Source organism: Megalobrama amblycephala, linkage group LG7, assembly GCF_018812025.1.
Source record: "Megalobrama amblycephala isolate DHTTF-2021 linkage group LG7, ASM1881202v1, whole genome shotgun sequence".
NCBI classification, from domain to species: domain Eukaryota; kingdom Metazoa; phylum Chordata; class Actinopteri; order Cypriniformes; family Xenocyprididae; genus Megalobrama; species Megalobrama amblycephala.
Window position 1 is genome coordinate 7600039 of NC_063050.1, and position 22500 is coordinate 7622538.

The following is a 22500-nucleotide window of genomic DNA, read 5'->3' on the forward strand; positions in this document are numbered from 1 at the left end:
GCCTTTATATAGCTCATACTGTAGATTGCCCTGAAATGCAGTGCAAGAATAAATATTTGATGTGCACAGTGATTAGCCCTTCCTTTCAGAAGCAGCCTCTGTGCTAGTGCATGCCACGGTTGCATAAAGGTTTTTGGACCAAAGAAAACAAAAAGAACACTGGGTAATAAGCATCTCTTACCCAGTTTCCAAAAGAAATAGCGCTAGTGGTGGTGCTCATGAAATCAGAACTCGGCTGGGGGAAATCCAAAGCACTTAGAAAACAGCTGATGATTCCTCTGACACATGTTTCGCAAACATTTTTTAAAGATATCTTAACATTCTATGATATTAATTCAGGTGTCTCTGTGCCATTATAAGCTGCTTTTTATACAATGGTAAGTTAAAGCTGCAATAGGGAGTTTTTAGAAAACGTTGAATTAGCCTGAAAATTTGAACAAGCACAACTCACAGGTCACTCCCCCTTGCTCTATGCTGTGCTACAGCCCTCCCTCCACAGCTCCTCCCCCATCACAACGGAGCCTGCCGTGAACGCGCAGGCTAGTAAGCAAGCAGGGCCACCGATGACGGCGGATAAACAGTTATGGCACATTCACTGGTACGGACGAAACATCAACAATATGATTTACATTGACTATGGCCTGCCCATACTTTGACTACAAACTTGGTCCTCAAAACATTACGTATTTTGCAATACATGTAATGTAACTATATGACGTTGCGCTATTTCTATAAGTAATAAATAGCTAGTAAGATAATATAACGGTAACTAACGTTACAGTATGCAAGTAATTATTAGATATCGATATGTAATGCTAAATAAGGTTTGCTAGTACATTATTTCAGCAACATGACAAGCCAGTGAATTAGTAGGTTTCAATAGTTGCTTTGCAGTGCGTGACATTTTATCTGTATGTTATGCGGCTACAGTTTTGACACCGAGTCAATGGGCTCCGACGAGGAATTCACACCCACAGCGACTTCGAGGAGTCAACGGGCGGGGAGAAGAGGAAGCCATGGTGTGCGCGGAGCATCAGGCAGGGGACGGGCAGGCCTGTTTTGAAATTATCTTAGTTGTGTAGTTCTTAAAAAATGAAACAAATCAAGCAGGGATACTTACTTGCCAAGCAGAAATGTGGCTAACTCTGCATCGGTTTTTAATCCTTTCAGGACACGTAGCTCCCTCCACCTCGGAAAAGCCACTCCAATATTTAATGTTACCCTCGTTTTATTTCGGGTTCTATCTATTTCTTTCTTTTTGGCTTTTTTATCATCGTCATCTGTCTTTTTCCATTTACCCGTCTTTATTTTATGAGCAGGTGCCACTCGAGGAATTGGCAGTTTGGATTGTTTGTCCGCCAAAGCTGCAAAGCTGCAAAGCTGCGGCACACCGGTAATCTTGAATTTGAACGCCTGTATGCGCTGGCGCTGTGCATGAGAGGGGTGTGTGATCAGCGCGCACGCGAGCTTGATTGACACTGCTAAGACACTCCTCCTGGCTCTGATTGGTTGTTTCTTACCGGGAGCGGTGTATTTCTGCAAATGGCAATAGGACCACTGGGAGGAGCCAGAGGAGCTTCACAGGTTTAACAAATATGTAAAAAATACATTTTTACAAAAGTTACCTACTGCAGCTTTAAATGTATACTGTGATACTAAAATTCATAGAAATAAGTTCACACATTATATTTGTTAATATTACAAGAACGTGCCATACTGAACATAAGAATGGGATGCCAAACAGGGCACTTAGCTTTGAACATTGTAATGGGAGGGATTTGTTTTTTTGTTTGGTTTTTTGTTTGTTTTTGTGCATTTAAGTTTTATCTTATTTTTACCACACTGACCTGTATTTTTAAAAACTTTAAACTGACATTATTTCGCCACTCTATCTTCTGAACTTTAGAGGTTTCTGGTTCGAGACCAGTAGGCTGTCGGGGCCCAGTACGGAGCCGCAAACACTATTTCTGTGGTGGAAATGTGTGGAGCAGCTCCAGATTAAGCACCAGCACCCTGTCGGTGGAAAGGGTCTTTTATATCAGAGGATCTACCCACAACCAGTGCTGGAGAAAGTTCCTTTTAAACGTAATGCTTTACAATATAGCATTCTTTGTTAAAAATAACTAATTGTGTTACTTTTTATGGAAAGCAATGTGTAACACTTTTGTGTTACTTTTCTTACTTGCGCAAGGCTTGCTTGTTTGTTTGTTTTTTAATAACAAAAAAAAAAAGTTCTATTTCTGGCAAATGAAAAGACCTTTTCACACCAAAAGTGAAATGAATAAGTCTCAGGCTGAAGGAAATGCAAATTCACGCCTGTACAGTATGCACACACGCACAGAAAGCTGGCTGTCAGATGGTGTGTCCTGAGTATTAAACTGATTTCTCTTACACATCTTATTGCACTTAACTGGTAGCTTTAATAAGAATACATTTCTTACTTGAATGCTGCTGTTAAATGCTCTGGCGAGGAGATAAACATGGCGAACTGTGTACAGCTCACTCAAGGGAAGGAGCTAAGCTAATAGGGCATATTCCATCAGCAGACATGGCCAGGGCTTCCCCCTACGCTTACATAAGATTAGGAGGAAATCTGGAACTGCTCGTTTGGAGAGACTGTTTATGATTTATGGCAGAGGTCGGCAATGGTGCGCCGAGAGGTAATTGCTGGCACGTGAGCAAAAGCGAGAGAGGTGTATGTATTTCATTCTGATAAAGTATCTCCCACCTGCATACAGTAGTATACTTCATAGTAACACAATTTGTTTTATCAAGTTATATATACTATTAAAGTGTGAAAATTAGACTGCACAAGGCAATGAAAGCACGCAGCTCTGACAAACCATTAGCGCTACCACTGCGCATCACATACACACATTACTGACAGCTTACAGCTTGTTCTGCTGTACATAGTTAATGCTATAAATTTCAACCAAGTATATAAAGTCCTTATTAAACATTCCACACACATCAAAATGTCTAACATATGTGGACTCTATGTTCTTGTGTGGGTCACTTCATGCGTTTTCTCTGATCGGATAGCTTATCCAATCGTGCGGGGAGGGCATTTTTCGCATTCCAGATGAAACTGGACAAAATGCATCTGGTTGTTGAAGCCACATATGTAAATTTTATGCTGTAATTTTACGTGTTATAATTGCTCCCAGTACCCTGATATGACAGCACTACTGCAGCAAGCATCGCCGCAGAAATGGGCCGCCACAGAGGAGTAGCTGAGCATCTCTTCAGCAAGCCGATGAGGAAACTGCTGCAAAATGAAACTGAAAATTCAGCATCACATCCTGAAGCTCAACACACAGTCATCTTCAGTAAAGCAGTGACACTAAATTATCTTACCAGTGCTGATGCTGCTCTCTCTTCAATTTCAGTCTTCGATCTTGAAATTAGCTGATAAATAAAATGAAGCTCATATCTTGCTTTCATTGACGTGAACTCCATTGAATTTGCATATAGAGTGGGAATTGAAGATTGAGGAACAGTTCAATCAAAAGAACAGATTGTAATAAAACGAATAGCTATCCGATCAGTAAAAACACATGAATGACCACGTGTAAATAGGCCCATTGTAAATAGACAAAATTTTATGAAAAAATTGCTTCAGAAATATTTAAGGTTCTGTAATATTTCTATGTTAGCCATTATGAATATTTAAAATAAGTTTGTGTATTTATACTAAAGAGGGATTGGAGGAAATGTGGGTTGTGGCACAGTGATTGAATGGCACTTCATGACAAAAAGGTTGCCGACCCCTGATTTATGGTGCTTATAAAAAAAAAAGAAATAAATAAAAAGGAGTGGGTCGATTTTTACCATTATAGGCTGGCTGTTTACACACACTATGGACACACATCTGTTTTCAAACACTTTATAAAAGTGAATTTTGCATAATAGGTCCCCTTTAACATTTAATTATTGCAAGTTTGCAAAATATTCCAAGTTTGCATTTCGCTGTTTTTATTCATTTTTAAGAATACTGAATCTGTTGAATCTTTTTACAAGTGAGATGATAATTGCAAATGGTTACACGGCACACACAATGCCTCTCCACTTAATCACGATTTCTCTCAAAGTGGCGAAAGGAGAGGTGTCAGTCAATAAATGGGAAAACAAAGTAACTTGCTTTACTTGTTTGGAAAAGAAACTCAGATATTTTGTTGTAAACTTAAAAGTATTATGTTACTTTCAGGGCTCAACAATAAGGACTGCCCAATGGCCCGGGGTCAGTGTAAACGACGCTTGGGACAGTAGACGGAACATTTGCATATGTTTATCTTTGGCCAATTTAAATATTCAAGTGCAAGAACACACGAAAGAGAAGTCAATACAGTACTTGCTGTTTGAGTTTTATGTGCACAACACACATCCGAAGTGTGTGCCCAGAAAGCTGCGCCTCAGACAGCATGCAAATATTTAATAGAGTCTTCTTTCACATGCACACAAAATTGTCAAAATGCCCATATTGGCATGTATTCTCCTAAACGTAGTCTGTTATGTCTTAAGTGAATGTAAACAGTTGAGAAAAAAAAATGCATGTGTAAGGGCTGAACGTGTTTATGATATTAAAAGTGCAAAAAGGCCAGAACGAAAAAGTGCAAGCCTTTTTTTTTTTATTTTACAAGTTGAATTTTTTTTTACACTGAAAAACAATGGATAGTGCAGTGGAATGGAAAAACAGTATATTGGATCCATACATTAGGTCTTAAAATGACAGCAGCCTAATATTACTGCTGCTGCCTGTGTTTTTAATGTTAATCAAATAAGACCAAGAAAAGAGGGAAGAAAAAAAATCTGTTCACTCTTGTCTGAATACATTAATCTATATTTTATTTATACAGTGAAGACCATGCAGTGTAATCTGATTACTTTATTCAATTTCTGTACCTGAAAACTACTGTTAGATCAACCTGGAAAACCTGAAAAGCATTGTTAATTTAATTTATATTTTCATTATTTTCTATTTATTTGCTCGTAATTTTATTATTTGTTCTTAATGTATTACTGAATGTTTACTTGAACTTAACAATATTTGAAATATATATGAGTTAGGCTAGTAGTTTTTGTCACCTTATTTATTAAGGTTATGGGTCAAAAACACAGAAAACTAGGCCTTTTTTGAAATTACTTTTTTAGTGGTGAGGCCAGTGAAAATTTTGGCAGGGCAAGTAAAAATTTTAACCACTTTCCTGAACGGACCAGTAGAAAAAAAGATTTCATAACTAGCTCTACAGCTGTATTAGAAATCCCCTTGCATGTATTGTGGAATATAACACAAAGTAGTGTTATAAATGTACATTTAAAAAGAATGAAAAAAATAAAAACTTTGCTACATTTGCAATGTTAAATATTGCAATAGAAATTTGTCATCAAAGTAGTGGGTCCATAGTGAATTTTTTTGATAATAGGCATCAGGTACAATCATATTCTACACTAAGGCATAAGGCGAAACGTCAACAACATAAAATACACATTTTGCTGATATATAAAAAACATTAATAATACAGACCTTGGATTATTTAAATACACATTGGTAAAAGGGTATTTTTAAACTTACAACACCAAATTGACATTTTCACAAGCTTAAACAGACTTATTTTATGAAATTATTATATTAATCATCACAATTTAATAATCATGTATTTTGACAACTGAATTGAATTAAAAATCCAATTCCACAAATCATTATCAGCTATATTGGGCTGATCACATTCAGACATAAATGGTGTCACAATTTGGATGTTTTGAATTTAATGCTGCCAACACATTTTGAATAAAGTTTCAGCATTGTGAAAATGCCACCCGCAGCTTGGCCACCAAAACTTGGTATCCCAACGATAATGCTGTGACCTGAGCAGACCCATGAGGCGAGTCTAAATGAATAGAGCGCAATGACACATGAGTCCCTCTGTTCTTGGAGCAAACCCCATCGACGAGACTTGGGGAACAGGGTAAGAGGAAATGAACGGCCCAGACATGCGGCCATGGGGGATGCCCAACCCACCAGACCCGTGCCGGTATGATACTCACTTGGTCCAGCTCACTGTGGGAGGATTTCGCTTTAGCAAGCACATGAAGAATTTCATTTAGGAGGGGAGAGTCCTGAGAGTGGCCATTTTATTAACAGAAAGAAACAAGAGGGAAAAGAGAAAGGACATTGAAATACACAGCAGAGGTGCAAGTAAGATACGTTTATTTAAAATGACCTACATTCCACTAGTATGAAGTTTAAAAGCTTGAAAATGAGCAACAATTAATATTTTGTTTGTATAAAACAAAATATTAGTAAGCACTGTAAGTTGTTGAAGACAAATGAGAAGAATTATTCTGAATAAGTGATTATTGCATTAATGGTATAACTGTTCATCCCAAGCAGCCTAAAATTTTCAGGGGCTGGCAGCTCAGGCTCAGATTTCCAGGTTTTCAGTAGTAATATATTACAGTAGGTGAACCAGTTTAGAGAATCAGATCAGCTTATTGACTACCTGACCTATAGAAATATAAACACTATTTCGTCTTGAGACACTGGTCAGTCTGAAAATCTTGTTACTGAGATTCCTTTTCCCAACTAATTTAATGTCTGGATTCAATGCTGCTTTATTAAAAACAGACATAATCATTTGTTCTTTTATAAATATACTCAAAAGTGGCTCTTCATGTTGTACACGTCTACACACTGCAGGCAGGTGGTGGTGTTGTGACAACTGTCTTCCAAAACAGACTGGTCCAGCTACAAACATGCATACTACATCAACACTGTTTACACATGTCCAACTGCTGTTTAAACTTTGAATGTTTTCATGCTAACACTAAGAATGTGGTCTGACAAGTCACTAACTATGGGGGTATTTTGTTCCATTATTATAAATAAATAGATTATGACCCACAAATAAATATAAAGAGATTCCCAAAAAATAATCATATGCGTAAATAAATAGAATGAGATCCACAAAAAATATTTTCACAGAAATGAAATTAAATTCACAAAAAAATAAAATGAGATTTGTTAATAATAAAAAAAAAAAAAAAACATTCACAAATATGTTTTTATGTTCCTGCGCATTTGTGGATTTTGAAACAGTCATAGCGTCAAGACTGCAGACAAATCCATAAATGGGCCGACTCCAACAACTGACTAAGCTAATCAGATAACGGCCACACTGCGCTGACCAATCGCAGCACGTTCTCACTACTACCAATCACGTTTTGCTTTACAATCGGTGCAGGAACAGTTTTGCACCTCTGAAAGGAGCTCTATACTACTCTATAGGCGCTTTGATCGAATTGAGCTGAAGTGTTGTTTGAGTGATTAAAACACCCCATTTTCAAAAAAAGATTTATAGAGTATAATGTTTCTTTATATTGCCATCAGGATAAAGGACTATCCATGAATTCTGATTATTCACAGATCCCATACTATTACACCTTCTCTATCTGACGTGCACGGCACGGCGCGATGCAGCAAATTGAAGGCATTATAATCAATATAAACAAACAGATCACATTATTACGGTCCATGTAAATGCAGCTGATGATACTGTCTACAAGCGGCGCGGTGCGACACATTACCAGCAGTAACCCATTCTACTCCATAAGTACAGTATTCCACACTTGCATAATACCATGTATAATACCAAATATAAGCCCGAACGACTATCAGTGATGTAAAAGTACTAGCCTTAGCAGCACTGCGGCGTGTACTATGGTTTTTATGAGTGGATAATGCAAAAATGCAAAATGTTGCAATGCTGAAAAGTGAAAAATACATTTTTGTATTTATTTTGGATGCTGTAAATAACTTTTACAATCAGTAATGTCTATCTGTCTGATTCATTTGAAGTATTATTTGTGTGATCAAGTGTTTCACTGCTGGACATTTTACTTTTAAATGAAATGCACATGCTATTTGGAATTCAACAACTTGTCACATGTTTAAAAAGAATTCAGGTAGCCTGCCACATCTTCTCTACAAACAGTGGTAACATTAAAATGTTTAATTAATGTTTAAAATATTACTTATAGACTTAATAGCTGGTTTACTGCTCATATCCGTCATTAAAATGTTTGACTGTTGGCTGTTGTGTGACGAGAGTTTCATCTAATTCATGAACTTGCATGAGAACAAGGCTGAATTCAGTTAGTTAAGTTAATATCTTATTGACGCTTTCTGTTCCATCTTGATTAATGTGGCACTTCCATAACGCGTCTGTATCCATACCGTTGTCCGCATAAAAGAGAACACTGTTTCTCTGTTTCTCTGGCATTTTCAAATGGCGCATAAAATATAGTAGTTTGGCTTGGCTTGACACACAGTCTAATGGTGTAATGAAATCAAAATTTTAAACATCTTTTCACTGTACGAATGTTTAAGAACCCTATACTTCCTATCTAAGCCAATGCAGGATGAGACTGCACACGATTGTGGTTGTAGCAAGAGCGTGCCACAATTGGTCAGAGCAATGTGGCCGTTATCTGATTGGCTAGAGTAGTCAGTGGGTGGAGTCGACCTATTTGTGGATTTGTCTGCAGTCTTGATGCTAGAACTGTTTCAAAATCCACAAATGCTTGAGGTGATTCAGAAATGTTCAGGAAGAGATCCAAAAAATGTGTGCAGAGATCCACAAATCCGCAGAAATCGATTCACAAATGTACAGGTGGTGATTCATAAATGAATGCCAGGCAGAATTGTGCTTGTGACATAAAAACATTTGTGAACATATTTTTTATTAGCAAATCTCATTTTATTTATTTGTGAATTTAATTCATTTTTGGGAAACTCCTGACATATATTTGTGGATCTCATTCTATTTATTTGTGTATATAATTATTTTTTGTTAAATCTCTTTAAAGGGTTAGTTCACCCAAAAATTTTAATTATACCATGATTTACTCACCCTCAAGTCATAGGTGTCTATGACTATCTTCTTTCAGACAAACAAAAATGGAGATATTTAAAAAAAAAAATATCCTTAGTCCTCCAAGGTTTATAATGGATTTATAACTTTGTAAACTTATAAATGTATTGAATTTATATCTTTATAAATTCAAATAACTAGCTTCTGGCAGACGACTGTACACATCAGTCAGTTTGGGAGGAAGAGCAACCTTTGACCCGAATGCAATGACGCAGTGACAAACGCGGAGGCACAGAAGAGAGAAAAACAAAACACCGGTCATGAATTAGAAGTCTATAACTGTCCCTTTTAATTTATTTGTGGATCATAATCTGTTTATCTGGAACAAGACTATCGTTACTATAAGCGATCAATTCATCTAATTTTCTAGAAATCTGAGAAGTTGGGCACAAAGCATGTTTATTTATTTATGAACCATTTAGTTTGTTCATAATTATGTCAGATGTTACAGTGGGGCAAAACATGTTTAGTAAACTTTAGTAAAACAAATTGTATCCACCTTTTTTCTAATGTGCCTACTGCGTTTTAATTATGGGAGGCACTTCCAGTTTGGGGAAGTTCCACTGAAAAGACAAACAAATCATTTCAAATAATAAGGCTGTGCTACAAATAATCCTTATCCGACAGTTTGACTGAAGATGTAAAATTTCCTTCATGTTCTATTTTTTTAGACGTCAGGAGAGTAATCTAACACTTGGTAATAATGTGACATGGTATAACAAGAATATATATGGCAAGAGCGCTTTTCAGTCGCTGAATTCTTTTCCTCCTGATTATTTTCTTTTTGTTTTCCCTTTGTATTCCACTGTATTTGGAGCATGAATCAAACTGCCAAAGTCACGCCCTCCAGTGGTGAACCACTGAAATTTCAAAACACTTATGAAGTAACGAAGCCTCGTTTACTGAAATCACGTGACTTCAGGCAGTTCAGATACCCATTTGATACGTACTCCGAACCACTGATTCGAAACAAAAGATTTGTAAAGCTTCATGCAGCAGTGTTTTGAAATCGCCCATCGCTAGATATTGTTGAATACAGTTGTTACTTGTTGTTTTGGCACAAGTATTCTCGTCGCTTCATAACATTAAGGTTGAACCACTGTAGTCACATAAACTGTTTTAGATATGTCTTTAGTAGCTTTCTGGGCATTGAAAGTGTTAATTGTCTTGCTGGCAATGCAGGCCTCACTGAGCCATCGGATTTTATGAAAAATATCTTAAAAATATCTTTCATTTTTGGGTGAACTAACCCTTTAATGCTCGACGGTTGAAGGACAAGCAGAATAATGTCATCTCATTATACACAGTTTTTGGAAATGCTTATTATTGCATTCCCAGAGCGAACCTTTCGCTGATTGTTTACAGTTTACCGGAAATTACTCCCATAATTCAAGCAAAGCGTCACAGGTTGTAGGAAAAAGGTGGATAACTTCTGGAGTTACCTTAGACTTCCAAAGCTTATCTGCACAACAAGTAAACTAAAAATAGGGGTATATAGGAGTGTTTTTTTTTTTTAACTATGGACACTTTCAGCACAGTGGATTTCACACACTCAATATTTTAATTTGTCTAATATCAATGCACAACAATGGACATACATTAGAGGAGAATTCTTTCATTACAGTGTTTCATATTCTGTGGTCGAATGACACTTGAAACATTTTGAAATAAAGTGTCTGAATCCTTTGTTTTGAAGCTAGTTTCATGGATAGCATGAAATCCATGAAACTAGCTTTATACACTTGATATTCTCAAACTATACACTTTATATTTTCACACTATATGTATAATTTGACAAAATTGCAGCTTGATTATAAATGATGCACAATAAAAAAAAATACTGTTCACAAGTGATATTTACCATGCTATTTACCATTAAATTATAGATATAAAATTACTGGTGTGTAATGATGTGTAATGTAGCTTACAAACCGTGTAATGTTGTGTAATGAAGCGTACAAAACCATGTATAATATCTTTGTTAATTTTTTTGCATGTAGTATGCATTGTGAACCTTTGATATTTTTAACTGAAAGAGAAATAAAACTGACTGGAAGGGACAATTGTTGTGTTCTCTTTTCCTCTCCACAGCTTACCACGTCCATTTTTTTCACGTTTTTCAAAAGAGTGGTGAGAAATAATCAATGCTGTATTCATTTCAGCAAACATCAAGCAGAAAAAGTCTGAAGGTATCTGCATATCTACTACATTTTTTTTACTGCTTGTTCAATTTACTTATTAAAATGAGCTAATGAAACAGATCTGTGATAACTAATCTATCTTATTGTGCTTTTAAGAGGTCATTTAGTGATTGAACTTTCTGTTCCTCTGTTCAGGGAAAGAGAACATCTGCTACTAAAGTATTCAAGCTCACAAACAGCATGCACAGAGACTGCAGTTAGAGCCATGGAGCGTAAAGACTCCTCTGTCATATTTGTTTTCAGCAGAATCACGCACAGCTACTGAGACCGAAATACTTCCCCTGAATCCAGGAGGATAGAGTGTCTTTTCCAACAGTTTCTGTGAGTGTGAGGAGTCATTCTGCAAACGATTTCCAATAGACTCTTTAAGATGGATTATAGCAAATTCCACCAACATTGACAATTGTGATAACATGCAAAGCAGGATGTCCGATTCTCAGAATACCTGACCAATGATTACATAGTGTAACAGAAAAAGCACATGTGCTTTGTGTAGGAGAGACATTTCCTGTCCTGTTCAGGTGTGCGTTTCCCAAAAGCATCTTTAGCAAACTATGGACGCAAGTTCCGTTGATGCGTTTCCCATAGTTGCTTTTGGGAAACGCACCTCAGAACAGTTAAAAAATTGGGTTTAAGCGCAAAATGGCCCCAATCACAGCACTGCTTAAAAAAAAAAAAAAAAAAAAAAGTCTTTTCATTTAATATTTAAGACTGCCATGATCTATTTCAAATAAACATGTCAAACAATCAATATCATGTTTGGTTGGTGCTTTGAAATCTGAATGCTGTCTAATTAAAAGGACCATATTATGGCATAACTTGTTTAATAAGAAACAAACAGTATGCCATTTTCTTTGACAACATCAATGTTTTTAAATTGCGAGATGTTTAGATGCTTAGCAGTAATGAAATAAAATGTTTTAAACAGCATCAAATTGACCTAAAACAAATCAGACCAGACATTTCAGATATTTCTAAACTCTATTCGGTAATCTAACTCAGAAAATTAAAAATTGGAGCACTCTTACCTCTATGCTGGTGCTAAGGCTGGGCAGGGTGTCGGAAGTCACCGTTGTGCTTTGAATGCTGGAGAAATCCCACAAGTTCACTGGGGGCATTGCATCGGGCACTTTCACTGATTCCCCACATCTCTGATTATCCAATAAGGTCACTTCGTAAAATTCCTGGATATCTGATAAAAGAGAAACTATACATTTTCAAGAGGAAATGTTTCTGTAATATCATACCTGAGAGAGCTTACTAAAAAAGGAAAAGCAAGATACCAAGGCCTCACAAAGTATTTAGAAACTGAAGTCACACATAAATGTATGAATTTCATTGCATAGATGATTTCATATCAAAAAAGTCATTTCTGCAATTATTTTCTAACCAACTGGTCCCACTGTTTTTTTTTTTTTTTTTTTTTTTGTGAATGTATGATTTCAGTTCCCCTCAAGTTCACACAGGGTGTAGCTCATCACATTAACTATATGTTCCTCTAATGTTTGACAACCAAAAAGTGCCTAAATGTGTGTACATTTTAATTGTGAAAACATTCCTACATTTTAATTGTGACTCAAGTATATAAATATTTTTTTACGGGGAACTGTATATGTGAGTTCGATAAGAGTTTTGAAGGTCATTCAAGGACACATTAATTGCGCAGCTTTAAAACCTTGTTCACTGATCAGGGTCTCTGATGTGATTTGGTTGCTAATGGCATGTATCTATAAATACACATCCTAGAGTGAACAGCAATTTAAAGATTACAAACAAGAATGTGGACTGAAACTGGAGGTCATGGGAGATTTAAAGGTCATTAACAGCTGTTACAACATTCTTCAGGTTACAATCATAATGATACAAGGGTCAGATGGACCCCACAGGAGCTTCTTATTATGAACATTTATTGCACTCATTTGAAAGCCACCACCCAGTCGTGAGTAATCAATGCATGTTTATGTATGAATGTGGCAGATAAGACAGAAGTTCATACACTCTAACAATCAAACAAACAGAAACTATTTACACATGCAAAAGGCACATGTTCAGTTTAAAATAAATTAGGGAACTAGTCCCTTCCACAAGCAGAGGGGAAATGACTGTTTGAGAGAATGCAGTTCAGCGCTATGGTTGGCTATGCTGTTTGACGCTCAGCCGAGAGAGAAAATAGCAGAGGGTTACAGTTCTTCTATGCATGGCAGAGATTGGGTAACAGGGCTGAAAATACATGCTGGATCACATGGAGCTACACAGAAATGAGAATAAATATTTTTATAATGCACGCAGCTGGTGGGGGTGATTCCCTCATCTCTGGTTTCCCTGTAGAAATACTGAGTCCAGTGACTTCACAGCCCCTCTAAAAAACCATTGCCTTGTAATTGAGCTCCCACTCATGTAGAATGAGCATTTGTCCTATGACCATTAAAAATTTAGATCTAGCATTTTTTTATATCTAGGTCTGAAATGTGATTTTGGTTCCTGTATTAAGGCTAGTCAAAAATAAAAGTTTTGTGCCACAGACACGAAAGTGCTGGATGGGTAAACTAATCCAGGATTTATATTGAGATTAATCGCTGTTCGTTCACTTGTCAGTGCCCCTGTAAGTCTTTGAGAAGCAAGGGGGTGTCACAGAATCCTACCATTTAACATCTGACTGACCTCTCAGACATGCATCTACTCTTAAAATAAAACAAAGACAGAAAAAAAATACTGAATCTACAGTGCTCAGTGTAAATGAGTACACCCCCTTTGAAAAGTAACATTTTAAACAATATCTCATTGAACACAAAAACAATTTCCAAAATGTTGACAAAACTAAGTTTTATATAACATCTGTTTAACTTATAACATGAAAGCAAAGTTAATAATATAACAAACATTAGAGAACAAAATGTTCAGTTTTACTCAAATTAGGGTGATGCAAAAAATGAGTACACCCCTCTGAAAGTCTCTGGAGCAAACCTAAATTTTAGACTGCAAATGTCTAATTTAACACGAATTCAACCAAAGGTGAGTCTAATTATTAATTACACATTGTGTCCAACAGACAGTTGACTATAAAAGGGTGTTAAAACCCCTTCCCATTTCATGCTGTCAGCAACTGAACCACATGGAAGAGAAATGTCACAAGACCTGAGAAAGAAAATAATTTCTATACACCAGAACGGTGAAGCTACAAGAAGATCAGCACAGCCTTACTTATCAGTCTGAATACTGTAGCAGAAGTGGTACAAAAATTTGAATAAGATGGAACTGCAACCATCTCACAGAGACGTCCAGGTCGTACACGGAAGATAACACCTCGACAGGAGCGTCTTCTGATGAGGAGGGGTGAAGAAAATCGGCATTCAAGTTCACTGCAGTTATCTAAAGAACTAGAAAGCCAAACTGAGGTGATTATTTCCCGTGACACAATATGGCGTACACTGCAGAGGAATGGCATGCATGGGTGCTGTCCACGAAAGAAGCCTCTCCTAAAGCCCAGGCACAAAAAAGCCCACCTAGAGTTTGCCAGGGCCCATGCTGACAAAGATGAAGACTACTGGGACTCTATACTCTGGAGTGATGAGACCAAGATAAATGTTTTTGGAACTGATGGCTTCAAAACTGTATGCCGTTGCAAAGGTGAGGAATACAAAGAAAAATGCAAGGTGCCATGAAACATGGTGGTGGCAGTGTCCTTATGTGTGGCTGCATGATTGCTGCTGGTGTCAGGGAGCTGCATTTCATTGATGGCATCATGAATTCACAGATGTACTGCTCTATACTGAAAGAGAAGATGCTATCATCACTCCATGCCCTTGGTCGTCGTGCACTTTTCCAACATGACAATGATCCTAAACACACATCTAAGGCCACTGTTGGATTTCTGAAGAAGAACAGGCTGAAAAGATTCAGTGGCTCCTGATCTGAACCCAGTCGAACACCTCTTGGAATTCTGAAGAGACAAGTTGAGCATCATCCTCCATCCTCTCTAAAAGAGGTCATTCTTGAAGAATGGAAAAAAATAGATGTTGCAAAATGTAGCCAACTTGTTCATTCCATGCCTAGAAGACTTTAATGTTATAAAGTTAAACAGATGTTATATTAAACTTAGTCTTGTCAACATTATGGAAATTGTTTGTGTTCATTGTTTAAAATGTTACTTTTCAAAGGGGGTGTACTCATTTACGCTGACCACTATATTTACTGAAAACCAAAGGCTAAAGTTATTCAGCTGAAATGCAAAGGCCTTCATTTCACATTTTCATAAATATAATTTTTCTCTCTTTTTTTTTTTTTTTTTTGGCAGGGGGGTTGGTTAATTATGAAAAACCATAAAAGTGATTAAATCTTCCCAGATTTCAACAACTTCCACTTTTATTACAGATATTTTGTGACAGTTTCCCAGGAAGTTATGATTTTGCTCTCTCGAACACATGGGATGGAAACAGTGCTTTATTCACAAATGTTTTATGCGATATTCCAATTCTGCGCAGTTAAATTTGCAGCTTTGGATGGAAACATAACTACTGACTGACATTATTCCAGAGCATGTCTTGTTTGTAACATGTAGTGACATCTGACAGCAGGTCATATGACAACTCTTTAAAGAGTTAAGAAATAATCAGAAAACTATAGAACACAAAATGTCAAGAGCAGCTTCAGATTGGCAATCGACCTGTTCAAAAGTTGGGGTGGGATGGGATGGGATGGGAGCAAACTATGTTATCTTACTGAAAACAATCTGGGACACATAAATCAAAGGTCCTAATGATTTTTCAAGTGCTGAATCATCATGCATCAAACAAATTAAAAATGCATTATATAAGAGTGTGCATTTACACAGCACTCTAGCTGAGTCAGCTGCAATATCGGAGCAAAATATTTCATAACTTCATCTGTAAATCTCATTGAAGCACATCAGGAAGCAGATGGCGAAAAACCCTCTATTTGCAAGCAAATCATTCACGTGTGGTTATGCTGAACAAGTATATTTGAAGCCTACTTTTTGTATTTTTAAATTAGTCAATTAGTGTTTAGTATTTGCTCCATCCATGGCTGCTTCCTTACATGTTGACTGTGGGGCTCCCAAAATTAAGTATGCCAATATCGGAGAAGTAATGTTTCCTTATGTAGCCTGAACAACCAGATGCGTTTACACTTTGCCAAGTTTCGCCTTATATTTGTCTTAAATCAGCTAAGCAGTAATTAAGAAGTGAAGAGAAAATTACCAAATATTTTTTAACTGACTCCTGAGGAAAATATGTGAGAAATCTAATCTCATCCAGATATTAGTGTCTGAGATTGTGTTGTATGATTTTTGTAATGCTTTGCTCATTTATTTCTACCTTTGTCGAACACTGTAATTACAGTTCAACTTCTCATTGTGCTGCTTAGTGCTTTTTATTATGGGTTTGACCTTTTTGCCAACTTAAAGTAAAAGTAAAATAACAGTTAGTGGTTTGCGTACTTCAGGTATCCTATCTGGAGCACCAATGTGCAGCAGCAATCTGGAAAACTAATCTGCCCGGTTTCACAAACAAGGTTTAAGCCTAGTCCTAGACTAAAATGCATGTTTGAGCTGTTTTAACTGAAAGCAACTTACACTGACATACCTTAAAATATGTCAGTGCCATTGTTTTGTCTCAAGATGTACACCAGTACAGAGATTCTAATTTTCGGACCAAAAACTTCACGTAATAACCTAGAATACTGTCTAACACTTGATGGCTGCTCTGTTATGTCTTTGTCGTCAGTTAGGAACCTGGGTGTGCTCTTTGATACCAATCTTTCATTTAAAAGCCATGTTTCTAGCATCTGTAAAACCGCATTCTTCCATCTTAAAAATATATCTAAGCTATGACATATGCTCTCAATGACAAATGTGGAACAGTTAGTTCATGCATTCATGACCTCAAGGCTAGATTACTGTAACGCTCTACTGGGTGGTTGTTCCGCTCACCTGTTAAACAAACTACAGCTGGTCCAAAACGCAGCAGCTAGAGTTCTTACTAGAACCAGGAAGTATGACCATATTAGCCCGGTTCTGTCAACACTGCATTGGCTCCCTATTAAACATCGTATAGATTTTAAAATCTTACTAATTACTAACAAAGCACTAAATGGTTTAGCTCCCCAGTACCTGAGCGAGCTCTTAATGCATTATAGTCCTTCACGTCTATTGCGATCTTAGAATTCTGGACAGTTGATAATACCTAGAATATCAAAATCAACTGCAGGCAGTAGATCCTTTTCCTGTTTACCACCTAAACTTCTTATCGCTGTTCGGGAAGCAGACACACTCTGTCAGTTTAAATCTAGATTAAAAAACACATCTGTTTAAACTTGCATACACAGAAACCATTATCTACTTCTATAATTCAAATCATGTAAATTCTTAGGCTGCATAGATTAGGTCAGCCGGAACCGGGAACACTTCCCATAACACCCGATGTACTCGCTACATCATAAGAAGAATGGCGTCTACGCTAATATTAGTCTCTCTCTGTTTATCCCGAAGTTTGCCACAGCCTGCCAGATCCAGGCCGTATCCAGATGAGATGAAGAACCTGCATCTAGACATGATGAGAACGCAGCCCAGAAGTGTCAACTAAACTATCCCCTGCGAAGGCCTCCTTCCCTTTCCTTTCCCTATGTATAGATAAAACGCTATCAAAATTATTCCGCGGACACAACTAATTTTTCTGTATTATGCGCACCAGACAAATAATTTGGCAAATACCACTTTTTTTTAAAAAGACCAAGCTTCTGCGCACATACACACTTAAACACGCAAACCTATAGACTAAACATGTAAATGAACGGCAAAAATGCATTAAAGGTATTTGGTTTTCAGTAGGAAAGGTGTCATTTAAGCAGTAATAATTAACAATTTTTACAATGGAAGTGATTCAATCAAAAACCAACTTTAGCTCGATAATAATTTTCCTATTGTCACTGTGAAGCTGCTTTGAAACAATATGTATTGTGAAAAGCGCTATATAAATGAAGATGACTTGACTTGACCAGTAAAGGCACGTTTATAAAAGCATCTTAAATGTCCTAATTTAACTAAGGCCTAATCCTGGCATGGTCTAAGCCCTGTCTGTGAAACCAGGCCATCATGTTCAAATTGCGCTAAAAAGCATCTTTCTAACGCCCAGCCTTTGACTCCAAAATGATACATCTGTTTGTTCTAGCAAATTTAAACAGTATGGACAACAACATGGCTGCCCTCAAGCTTTTGGTCAGCCAGGATAAAACATGCATACGATGAAGTAAAGTAATAACCAGTGGGGTTATGAGTAAGATCTTTAATCTGGTCACTGTGGTAAATCAGTCTGGCATCTGATGAAGTTATGATTGAATCAAATCACTAATGAGCACGAATTTCTGAGTGAGGTACACAGAGATTTAATCATTGTTCGAGAATCAGTATTAGGTGGTTAATACTGAACAACACACTTTTTTGCCCTTAGTATAATACCAATGACATTATGAGGCGTTCTGTTTATTCATGTCAGTTCAGTGACCTCATCCATGCTCTTAGAGTACGCAATGTGCATGATAAAAATGGAGCTCTAACACTTTTAATCGCTGCCTATTTTAGTAGTACTACCGCGACACATCAAAACCGTTGTTAGTACAAATGGTCATGCTTTACATGATCTTTATAATATCAGCCCGAATGTGTCCGATATCAAATCTAAACAGGTGCATGATTCACAACCAGTAGAAAACACAAGCTGCATCAGACACTACAGTAATTCAAACTGATTTATAATTAGGTCCCAAATAATCTATGGAACATCACAAATACTTAATAGAGAAGTTGTATATTTGTGACCTAGACGCTTGAACTCTTTATGATCTTTTCACAACTAAGTTTACAAGACTTAAGAAAAAAAAAAACAGGTAAAATGTAAATGACAGTGGATTCATAACAGAATGTAAAAGCAAAAGAGCTGTAACTGGACTTATCTCCTTAAATTTGTTATATTTCATAGTGTAGATGATTGTTTTTTAATTGGAGATGAGACCTCTCCACTGATCCAGTCAAAACAGAGGCGTAACTCTCAGCCGATTCCCAGGTTTCTCTTAGTCTCATGTTCACTTTTCTCCCTCCGGAATAAGATATGTGGTAAGGCAGCCCTTGAACAGAGTGCTATATTGACGTCCGATTAACAGACCTCTGCAGCCACAGGATAGAATTTCCACAGTTCACAGAGCCTGCCGGGTCTCTTTACCTCTGACACATGTCTTCATTATCTGATGGCTCATTTACAGATTATGGAATGCTAATGCTTTCTGTAGGCAATTAATATTATGATTGAAATGATCGACTTTTGATATTACAATAATTTACATGAGGGATACATAAGGGAATCATTTTAAAATACATGATAGCATTTTTTGGCTGGCTTGATGCTTGCCCAAGTGAGATGCTTCCTATCTACTTGAGGAAGTGATTTTTATCCATTACATATTCTGTTTCAGGCAGGACCTCTGAATAAAGATTAGGAAAAGATATCGGCCTGCCTGTGCGATATCAGATTCACCACTCCAGCTCTTTATGAAGAACTAAGAGCTTTTTTTTTTTTTTTTTTTTTTAAAAAGGTTCTTCTGTGTGTGAATAGAAAACCTCACCATTATCTACTAGATAATGTGATTTAATCTTACCCTTACTCAGAGTCTCATTTTCAAAACAATTAACTAGGAACTCGAGGCGGGTAGGTTCTGTCAAGGGTAAACCTGGTCTGTCTTGTGACCCACATTTTGCATGCAGGAGGAGACCTGCCCTGCTCTGGTTAACTCTTCTTCTTTGGCATCCTGGGAGGGATCTTAAGGCTCTAATCATTGAGAAACATGCACCATGAGTCTGCATGTGCTGCTCTCTCAGAGAAACCATCGTAAATCATCAGCCTACGGATTAGGACTGGGGTAATCATGTCAACAGACGGATTACATTTTGTTTGTCCTTTAGAATACATATCTGAGGAAAAGTCCAATTGGAAACTGTCACTCCAATGCATTTTTCATTAGCGGCTCTCTTAAGAAGAACATGTGTGCATGCAGGACATATATGAGTAGAGGGATTTCGGTGCGTGTTTGTGTGAACGTGAACGAGGCTACGCATGAGGGTGATTACACATGTATGATGTATGAACTTATCCAGCAATGTTGAGCACGACGATTCATCACGGCAGCTTAGAGCAAGACTGTTTTCTGAGATACAGAACAGTGGTGAGGCACACATAGTGCTTCAGCCAGGACAACAGAAGCAGATATTTACAACGCTTGTGTTGTGATATGCAATTTAGTTGTTTGTAATGTTCCCACCCTCTCTAAATAAGTTTTTGTGCTTTTTACAAAACGAGTTTGCTTTTCAATCTGAAGCAAAACACGTTGGTGAAATACATTTACAAGAGGAAGCTGATCAGTCTTTGTCCTAAAACACATGACCATTTCAGTAGACAATAAAACAAGTAACTAAGCACACATTAAGTAGAACTCTTTCCCTTCAACAACTCAAGCAACAAAACTTATGGGGTTTTTTTTCTAAAGAATGAGAAACAGAGGATGAAGTTATTACAGGAAGCCTCCACACCTTGAGGGTCAAACAAAGGAAGTCACTGGCACGCGGCCAGTTAAACCCCAGAGAAACAGCCTCAAACAGGCTGTTCAGTGTTCAGCATTCCTCGTGGTTGCTTTCTTTGCCTAGTTTCAAACGGCTGGCCTAAGACAGTGGTTCCCAAACTGGGGTACATGAGGTGACAGAGGGGGTACGCAAACAAAATGCTGAGTTTTGCCGTTCTTTTAATTAAAACCTAAAATAACATTAAAACAGAGCATGCATTTATAACAGGCAAAATGCCACCTCTAACATAAAAACAGTAGTTCAATAAAAGGTCAAATACATAGCATCCAGTCAAATTAAATCATCTTTTGCTGTCAAAACTGACTGCATCCACACAAGCAGCATGCATATGATAGATTGTCTGCAGAGTATGCTACCTTAGTAAATCGCACTACATTACATTGTGTCAGTGAACAAATCCGTGGCTTTGACCGAATCAGGAGAGTCGAGGATTCAATGACCTATTCATAAATACAGCCACTTGCTTTGTTACTCAATAAATGAATGAATGACTCGATGACTCACTCATTAAGAGAGTGACTTGCTGCCACTTACTTTGTGGTGGTTTTAGTTGAATATTTTGAAGTATCAACTTTGATTTTACCATAATTTCATATTTCACTATTGAACATTTTTTAGTATCTAAAACATTATCTCTTAACATTTTTTATGGCACTGTAATTGAATTCATGCCACTGAGCAGGATTAAACTGTGTAAATGGAGCTTGTGCCACTGCAGTGCAAAGATGGCTTTTGTTGGTACTGATTTAAGTCGATTTAAATTATTGATTTAGTTTAATTTATTGCTTTATTCATTATATTAATAATTACATTATTGGGATTTTAAGAATTTGACTTAAAACATTACATACATTTAATAGGTTAATAGGTAAAAAATGGAACTGAAAAAGGTGTGACTGCAGTCTAAGTGGAAGAGAGGGGGTACACAGAAGGATGTTAAAGGGTTAGTTCACCCAAAAATGAAAATAATGTCATTTATTACTCACCCTCATGGCATCCCACACCTGTAAGACTTTTGTTCATCTTCAGAACACATATTAAGATATTTTTGTTGAAATCCATTGGCTCAGTGAGGCCTCCATAGTTAACAATGACATTTCCTCTCTCAAGATCCATTAATGTACCAAAACATATTTAAATCAGTTAATGTGAGTACAGTGATTCAACATTAATATTATAAAGCGACGAGAATATTTTTGGTGTGCCAAATAAAACAAAATAATGACTTATATAGTGATGGCCAATTTCAAAACACTGCTTCATGAAGCTTCAGAGCGTTATGAATCATCGTGTCGAATAATGATTCGTATTGCGTGTCAAACCGCCAAACTGCTGAAATCACGTGACTTTGGCGCTCCGAACCACTGATTCGATACGCTGATTCATAAACGCTCCGAAGCTTCATAAAGCAGTGTTTTGAAATCGGCCATCACTATATAAGTCATTATTTTGGTTTTTTTGGCGCACCAAAAATATTCTTGTCACTTTATAATATTAATATTGAACCACTGTACTCACATGAACTGATTTAAATATGTTTTTAGTACATTAATGGATCTTGAGAGAGGAAATGTCATTGCTGACTATGCAGGCTTCACTGAGCCATCGGATTTCAGCAAAAATATCTTAATTTGCATTCCCAAGATTAACGAAGGTCTTACGGGTGTGGAACGACATGAGGGTGAGTAATAAATGACATTATTTTCATTTTTGGGTGAACTAACCC

The 22500-nt window shown here is 37.0% G+C and overlaps 1 protein-coding gene across 19 annotated transcripts in view; it reads right to left on the reverse strand.

Moving 5' to 3' along the window:
* dlg1b (discs large MAGUK scaffold protein 1b) overlaps positions 1-22500 on the reverse strand; it is a 138574-nt gene that overhangs the window by 114133 nt on the left and 1941 nt on the right. For 10 of the 19 annotated variants that reach the window (XM_048195770.1, XM_048195769.1, XM_048195774.1 and 7 more), the window contains exons 3-4: positions 12160-12323; positions 6046-6117 (exon numbers count right to left, since the gene is read on the reverse strand). In XM_048195770.1, the coding sequence (XP_048051727.1) occupies positions 6046-6117; positions 12160-12323 (236 nt within the window). The remainder of the gene's footprint in view (positions 1-6045; positions 6118-12159; positions 12324-22500) is intronic. The other 9 variants (XM_048195795.1, XM_048195773.1, XM_048195772.1 and 6 more) reach the window with 1 other exon arrangement.